This window comes from Bison bison, unplaced genomic scaffold (genome assembly GCF_000754665.1).
Source record: "Bison bison bison isolate TAMUID 2011002044 unplaced genomic scaffold, Bison_UMD1.0 scf7180017864274, whole genome shotgun sequence".
Taxonomy (NCBI): domain Eukaryota; kingdom Metazoa; phylum Chordata; class Mammalia; order Artiodactyla; family Bovidae; genus Bison; species Bison bison.
Genome location: NW_011494846.1, coordinates 2425350 through 2434029, shown reverse-complemented (window position 1 = coordinate 2434029; position 8680 = coordinate 2425350). Strand labels below are relative to the sequence as shown.

At 40.7% G+C, this 8680-nt stretch overlaps 1 protein-coding gene across 1 annotated transcript in view; it reads left to right on the top strand.

Moving 5' to 3' along the window:
* Positions 1-8680, top strand: part of DTNBP1 (dystrobrevin binding protein 1) — a 113314-nt gene that overhangs the window by 16943 nt on the left and 87691 nt on the right. The window contains exons 2-3 of the mRNA XM_010848795.1: positions 6768-6821; positions 7888-7938. Of these exons, the coding sequence (XP_010847097.1) occupies positions 6768-6821; positions 7888-7938 (105 nt within the window). The remainder of the gene's footprint in view (positions 1-6767; positions 6822-7887; positions 7939-8680) is intronic.

The window sequence follows — 8680 nt, the reverse complement described above, 5'->3', positions numbered from 1 at the left end:
CCAGGCTCCTCCGTCCATGGGATTTGCCAGGCAAGAGTACTGGAGTGGGGTGCCATTGCCTTCTCCGCCTGGAGCTACAAGCTTGATGAAAACAGTGTCTGCCCTCCAAATGCCCTAGCCTGGCGGTAACATAAAGCAAAGCAGAAGGAAGTGAACATGGAAGATACAGGTGATGTGGATTGTGAGCTCAGAGGAGTCAATAGTTGAGATGCTTCAAAGAAGAGCTGACTTCTAGACTGGCCTGGAAGAGTGAGGAGACATGAGGCTAGATTTGCCTGAGGCATTTCAGAGATGAACCTCTTGTGGGAGAGGAACCTGGAAAGGAAGTTCAGTGTCTGATAATAGAGGGTCATCAGTGCTTTGCAAATTAATTCATTTAGAAAATATTTATTGGGCACTTCCCTGTTGATGGGGCTTCCCTAGTAGCTCACATGCTACTGCAGTATGCCTGCAGTGCAGGAGACCCAGGTTTAGTCACTGAGTTGGGAAGACCTGTTGCAGAAGGCAATGGCTATGCCCTCCAGCATTCTTGCCTGGAGAATTCCATGGACAGAGGAACCTGGTGGGCTGGAGTCCATGGGGTCACAAAGATTCAGATGCAACTGAGCCGCTAACACTTAACACCTGTTGATGAGTACCAGGGTTACACCAGAGAATGCACACCAGACAGCAAATAATGGCCCTGCCCGCACTCCACTGGCAGGAAGCTGAAAATCCAGAAGGTCGGTAGTACTGTTGCTGAAAACAAGGCAGGTTCAGGGGTGGGGTTGGGGGTGGGAGGACTGCTGTCTTATAGAGGATGGTCATGGCTTATTTTTAGGTTGGCTAATCTGAAGGTTTTTGTGGAGGGGAGCAGCCTGAGCCTACTTGTATTTGTGGAAGAATAATTTGAGAGGCAGGGTGACGGGAGGACTAGAGATGGGAAACGGAGATTATTTAGGAGGCTATAATTATGGAGCAAATGAGAGATGATGAAAAGGCAGTGCTGGTGGAAATTTGACAGAGGGAATAATGACAGGCACTGGTCGATTTCATAAAAAATGAGACTAGCAAGTGAAAAAGGTGGAGGAATTGGGAATCTTAATTTTGGAGTATCTTAGATAGTGATGTCGTTTACCAACAGAGAAGTTGAGGAGCTTTGAGAAAGAAGGAGCAGTTGACAGTGAATGTGTTGCAAAGTCCAAGAAGCAGCAGGAAATTCAGGAAACACTGAGGAAAGAGGTCAGGACAGACTGGGTGCATTCTAGGGTGATTAGAATAGAGACCGTGTCCAGTCCTCTCCCCTGCCCGAGTCTGCAACTTTCGCGTGAGTCTCAGCCGTCAGAGCTTTGGAGTCCTGTGCACTTTTAGGTATGATTGATGCTTTTGTGTTTCCTGATTTTGAGTTTAAAAAAAAAAGTTAATGGGGAAGATATAATAGATTGGATTTGTATTCATAAATAGAATTTAAAGTCAAAATAATAGAGGCGTGAAAATGTCATAGGACAAAATATGCTAATTAATACATTTTGTGGTGTTTTAAAGCAGATACCCTGGCCTTTCATAATAGCTGATGGGTTTTAGATGAGTAGGACGTTGAAGTGCAAATAAGTGGAATGCCATTGAGGTCCCCCATGCCATCGAGTCAGGCCCAGAAAGCCATTTCCTGCTCAGCAGTCATTGCCGAGCTCCACCTTTCATTCTGTGAAACTACTTCTTAAACTTTTGGTCCAAGAGGTTTTGCTGCTGCTGCTGCTGCTAAGTCGCTTCAGTCGTTTCTGACTCTGTGCGACCCCATAGACAGCAGCCCACCAGGCTCCCCCATCCCTGGGATTCTCCAGGCAAGAACACTGGAGTGGGTTGCCAATCCCTTCTCCAATGCATGAAAGTGAAAAGTCAAAGTGAAGTCGCTCAGCCATGTCCGACATGGACTGCAGCCTACCAGGCTCCTCCGTCCGTGTGATTTTCCAGGCAAGAGTATTGGAGTGGGGTGCCATTGCCTTCTCTGAGAGGCTTTGCTAGTTATCTCCATTTCTCAAGAAGATATCTCTGTCTTAGTATTTTCTGTAAAGCTTAAAGAAAATAAATGTGCTATGGTCAAACAAAGGTCAGTCTTCGAAACAATCTCAAAATATTGTAGTGTGATGATGAATTTGAAAGCAAGTGCTTCGGACTCTGCAGTGCGCGTTGGTTGCTTTGAGTGGGAAACAATTGAGAGGCGGCTCACTTTGAAGTCTGTGTGTGAACATGCTCACGCAGTGGCACGCCTATCTCCCTGGGGGTGTGCTGTGTTGGGAAGAAGGCTAGGAACGGAGGAGAAGCCTTTTATGGGAGCTGGTGCACTGGGGGACCTCTGTTTTGTTTTACCTTGGCCCTGCAGTGTACATAGCTTTTTTCTTGATGGTGACCATTTTTATTATAGTTGGTGATCATTTTTATTATACTTTTTGTTTGAATTGCCTCTAATTTACAGTTACAGCCTGCTGCCAGAGTCATATTCGGAATTTCCTTTAATTCTTGTGGCAAATCATTATGGTCAGTATAATACTCCTATTTTATGGTTTAGGAAACTGGGGAATTGCACTCAGACCAGTATTTCCTTCTCAGCATGGCAAGACACTATGGGACTTGATTAATGGGTTGTTTGCAGCCCATAATCACTGTGAGAAACTTAAGAGTTGTCCCCAGATAAAAATGGTAAGCTCCTGTCTGTTGAATTCTGGCTTCCCAGTATGTACTTCAGAAAGGACCTTTTTGCTTTTGGGAGGATTACTTGTTACATTTTCAACTTAAAAAGTGTTACATTGACTATTTCTAATCCTTTCCTTAACTTTTTTCACTGTTTCCAACTTTCTTCTTGCTACTTTGTTTTCTCCAGCAGTTTCTATTCTGAATGTGGCATATTGATGATTTATATAGAAAAGGTGTGATAAGAAAAGATGAACGTCTACAAGACTGTTTTTTGTTATGAAAACTTAAAAAAAAATTTTTTTCTATTAATTTATTTGGCTGTGCTGGGTGTTGCTATGCGAGCTCTTCTCTAGTTGTGGCAAGCAGAGGCTATTCTCAAGTTGCACGAGCTTCTCATTGACGTGGCTTCTCCTGTTGCGGCTCCCGGGCCCTAGAGCACAGGCTCAGAGGTTGCGGTGCGTGGACTCAATTGTTGCGGCTCCCGGGCTCTAGAGCACAGAATCAGTAGTTGTGGCGCGTGGATGTAGTTGTCCCATAGCATGTGGGATCTTTCCAGACCAAGAATCAAACCCATGTCTCCAGCACTGGCAGGCGGATTCTTAACCACTGAGTCACCAAGGAAACCCCAAAGCTTTTTTTTTAACAACGTTTTAAACATTTACAAAAGTATACACAGTGAGCCCCACATGTACATTATTCATATACAACAGTTCGTTACTGTCGCATTTACTCAGGCTCTCTCTTATTTGTAGAGTATGAGCTTTCCTGATGGCTCAGATGGTAAAGGATCCACCTGCAATTCAGAAGACCTGGATTCCATCTCTGGGTTGGGAAGATCCCCTGGAGGAGGGCATGGCAACCCACTCCAGTATTCTTGCCTGGAGAATCCTGTGGACAGAGGAGCCTGGTGGGCTACAGTCCATGGGATCTCAAAGACTCAGACATGACTGAGTGACTAACACTGTTTATAGAGTAAACCTCAGACTTAGTTCTTATCTCTCTCATAAATCAATTTTCATCTTAAAAAAAATACATTATATAAACACAATGCCAATATCATACCTAACAAAATTAATACTACTTCTATGATATTATTAATTATTCAGTCCATAATCACATTTCCTGGTTCTTAGAAGTATCTTTTTACAGTTGATTTGTTCAAATCCAGATCAAATAAGTTCCACACATTATAGTTGGTTAAAAACCAATTTTTAAAGCAGATGGTTGTTAAAGAGCCACCTGCGGAAGCTTACTCACCCTTCCAATAATTTTAGTTTCAGCTCCCTGTAAGCTTCCTCTTTTCTGTTTCATTCCAAACCAATTTTGTCTTTGTTTTGGGGAAGTGTGGAGGAGAACCCCAAATTTGATACAATTGAGAATTTACGTTTTTTTCAGAAATAAATATTTGAAATACTAACCTAGAGATTTTCTCGGTTGTATAATGAATGGTCCAAAGATGATCTTAGCAGTTTGCTTCAATATCCTTGTTACCATATGAATTGTCCCAAATCACTGAAAATAATACTAGAATCATTTTGACTATAATGCACTGCTGTGTCCGTTTGTTCTAGTACAGCTCTACCTGGGATGTCACAGCCAAGTGCCTTCGTCAGATTTTGGAGTGGAAATGGCTGAATGGCTGTCAAAATAACTTTCTTGAGCTGTTGCTTAATCTTAGTTTAAACTGGATTTACTGGTTTCCAAGCTAAGCTCGAAATTTTTTATTGTTTTTCTAGGACAGGTAAGACTTTCTAAATTTAGCTCATCTGGAGAGATGTCTACACATAGTTTTGTATTAAAGAGATTGCTAAGTCTTTTTTTTTTTTAACATTGTAGAGGAATTGATCTCATCAATATTTTAGTTTTTGAAAAAGAACATAGAATAATATTAAAAATTTCTTGGTGTGAAATTAATACTGCAACTTGTTGAAAAATGGCATTTGATATTGGAAGTCCCTTTCTGGTTTTGAGCTAGGCACCATCGACCAAAAAGTTGGACTCCTCTGTCAGCGCGTACATGGACAGCTGTGCACAGCAAAGGGTTGGGCATTCTAGGAGAGTCAGCTGGTGTGTTGGGACAGGGCAGATCAGCTGGTGTGCTAGGACAGGGCAACTCAGCTGGTACGCTAGGACAGCTTCTGGCAGGTTGCAGTAGGGCATCGTGAGGAGGTAGCACCTGTGTCTGCTTTACGAAGGCTTTGTGAGGCTAGCTGCGGTATTGTGGCCTGTGCTTCAGACTCTGTTTAGAAGTGAATATTTGTGGAAGTATCAGATTAAGAAGAACATGTCCAGATGTCTTCATTGTATGTGGGAATATCTCATAGTTGAGTTCTCACTGTTTGACTGTTATATGATAGAGTCCAACTCAAAAGTAGGTAAAAATGGGCTGGTGAAGTTAAAAAAAAATTATATATATATATATAAAATACAAAGTTTACAACCTTCATATTTTACATATAGAAAAGCTTATTTAATTTTCTTACGTATGCATTTCTAGCCCATTTATGTTTTCCAGCCCAATAATTTAAAAAAGCACATAGAAGGGGAGTAGGCTTCCCAGGTGGCACTAGTGGTAAAAAAAAAAAAAAAGAAAACAACAACAAACCCTGCCTGCCAATGCAGGAGACATAAGGTGTGGGTTCGATCTCTGGGATGGGAAGATCCTCTGGGGGAGGACACAGCAACCCACTCCAGTATTCTTGTCCGGAGAATCCCATGGACAGAGGAACCTGGCAGGTTACAGTCCATAGGGTCGCAAAGAGTCACTGAAACGACTTAGCACTCACACAGGCTGCTATAGTTAAACAGCTAGCAGAAGCAGGAAGTAGTAGCTGATACGATGACCAGTGGTAGAGATGGAAAATTTACATTTTTAAAAAACTGCTATAGGATCCTGAACAGACTCCCAAAACCACTGTAGATTGGTTTCAGGTTGGCAAATGATGAGGCATTCCTAGCTCAGAAACATCTAAGGAATGTACTGTTTTGTTGTGAAATGCAGTCAGTGGTGTTCATGATAATGACCCTAAATTATCAGAAAATGTACCAACTCCTCTTTAATGAAAGAGGTTTGTAATGTATTTTAGAAACTTTTTATCAATAGCTAAAATTTCTCAGAATGTTGGCACTTAGAGAGTGCTTAGTATAGTATCTCTTTAAAATGTGTTGGTTAGACAAAGAAAACAGACTTATGGACATAGAGGGGGCTGGGTGGAGCTGGGGGGAAAAGAGTCTGGGACAAATGGAGAGAGTCCCGTGGAAACATATACACTACCTTACTATGTAAAACGGCTAGCCACGGGGGGTTTGCTGTATGACTTGGAGAACTCAAACCACGGGCTCTGTAACAACCTAGAGGGCTGGGATGGGGTGGGAGGTTGGAGGGAGGTTCAAGAGGGAGGGGACATATGTATGCTGCTGCTGCTGCTAAGTCGCTTCAGTCGTGTCCGACTCTGTGCGACCCCATAGACAGCAGCCCACCAGGCTCCCCCGTCCCTGGGATTCTCCAGGCAAGAACACTGGAGTGGGTTGCCATTTCCTTCTCCAGTGCGTGAAAGTGAAAAGTGAAAGTGAAGTCGCTCAGTCGTGTCCGACTCCTAGCGACCTCATGGACTGCAGCCCACCCGGCTCCTCCGTCCATGGGATTTTCCAGGCAAGAGTACTGGAGTCGGGTGCCGGCTGATTCATGTTGATGTGTAGAAGAAACCAACACGATGCTGTAAGGCAATGATCCTTCAAGTAAAAATAAATTTTGTAAAATGTGCTGCTTAGATATTATTATTACTGATCAAGTTCACATATGGGGGCCACTCTCTTTTTTCTGATGTTTTCAGAGTAGTGAGGCTTCTTTAGTCCAGTCATATTTAGGAAATGTTTCTAGAAAAGGGATTTGGGGCAAGAAAAATATAAAAATATTTGCTATAAATTTTCCACTTGTGTCTTAAGTACAGTATACAAATATTTGTTGTCTGTAGAGGTGCTTAATTCTTTCTTAAAGTATTGACTTTTCCAACCAGAAATTTTACCAGCTATGAAATTTGCATTTGAAAATTTCTTAAACTGTAAAAATGTGATATTTTATACTGGTTGAATTATAGGCTGAAGACTTTAAGTGACAAGTCAAGAGAAGCTAAAGCAAAAAACAAACCCAGGTAAGCATGTGCTGTTTTAATTTACTATGACTTAAATTTCATACAATTTTTGGTTATAGTCATGATAGTATAATTAATGTATTTTACATCTGTTGAGTGCATCTGACTAAACAGTTTATTGGTTCTTTCTAAATCTTCTAACACTGGAAATTTTTCTGATAAAATTGTAAAATGGTTGAAAAAGTGACAGGTAATTGTTTTACTCAATGGTTATTTGATCACAATCATTTTTACTTGTATATTAAGAGCAAAGTAAAAGTTCTCCATTATTGAGAAGCAAATTATTAATGAACAGTACTTGGCAAGTGAGCCTCTGCAGCTGTGTTGTCTGTTTTATATGAAAACACTAGTATTGTGCAGTGTTTTTTTCATTTTTTAAATAAAGTAATGCACATTACTAAATTTCACTTTAAGGCTATCAGTGGGGACTTCCCTGGTGATCCAGTGATTAAGACTCCACACTGACAATGCAGGGAGCACAGGTTGGATCCCTGGTGAGGGAACTAAGATCCTGCATGCCATTTGGCACAGCCAAAAAATTTTTAAAAAGCCTAGAGATGAGGAGCTTTTAAAAAATTTTCTTGTTAGCTAGAATTCTGTTAAAGTGTTTATTGTATTATAGTGTGCTAAAAATCTGTAGGGCAAGGTGATGGCTAATAGTATGTTGCAGTATATTAACTTTGGAAGAGGGGCTTCCCCAGTGGCTCAGTGGTAAAGAACCCACCTGCCAAAGCAGGAGACACAGGTTTGATCCCTGGCTCAGGAAGATCCCCTGAAGAAGGAAATGGCAACCCACTCCAGTATTCTTGTCTGGGAAATCCCATGGACAGAGGAGCCTGGTGGCCCCAGGTAGTCCCTGGGGTTGCCAGGGAGTCGGACACAACTTAGTGACTAAACAACTTTGGAATAATAGTACGTTTTTCTAAAAGTTTAAATCAGTTGTCATTAACGATTTAAAAATATTCTGCATTATGACTGACAGCATCAAAATTATCGTGTGTGACTTTTTTTTAAGTTGGCCTAAAGCAGCATCAATTTTTAATAAAATAAGTGTTTCTTTTGGCAGGACTGTCCCGTGTTTGCCGAAGTACTCTGCTGGACTAGAATTACTTAGCAGGTGAGTGTTTTCATTTAAATAGAAAGGTTATGCTTCTATTATCTAAAAGTATTTTATAATTCTAGAGATAGACACCTTAAAACAACTAAATTTTTACCTTAACATAGAGACTGTGCTCCTCAGGGGCTTTTACATTTCACTGATTAATACAAAGGCCATTCAGATTTTGAGCATATTGATCACTATTATATATACTAGTCGATAACTTTATCATGTGCATGTATTATGTTTGTGGTTTCTTTGTTGCAAGAAAATTGATTCTGGATTTGAGTCCTCAATAATTTTCTTACTTTGATTCTTAATTTTATAGCATTTCTTCTCCAATCCATTTCTGTTGATGTGCAAGCTAATATTAGATACATGATTTTCTTAGATGACATCAAAAACATAAATGACAAAGGGAAAAAGGATGAATTGGACTTTATCAAAATTAAAACCTTTTGCTCTTTAAAGAATACGATCAAGAAAGTGAAAGAACAATCCATAGAAGGGGAGAAAATATTTGCAAATTATACATCTTTTGAGGTACTTGTATCTAGACTATAAATAACTTTTATAACTCAACAGTAAAAAGACAAACAACCCAGTGAAGAAATAGGCAAATGATTTGAACAGACATTTCTGTAAAAAAGATGGGCAAATGGCGGATAAGCGCATGAAAAATTTCTCAACGTTGTTAGTCACAGGGGGAAGGGCAAACCACAACCACAGTGAGATACCACTCATACCCACTAGCATGCCT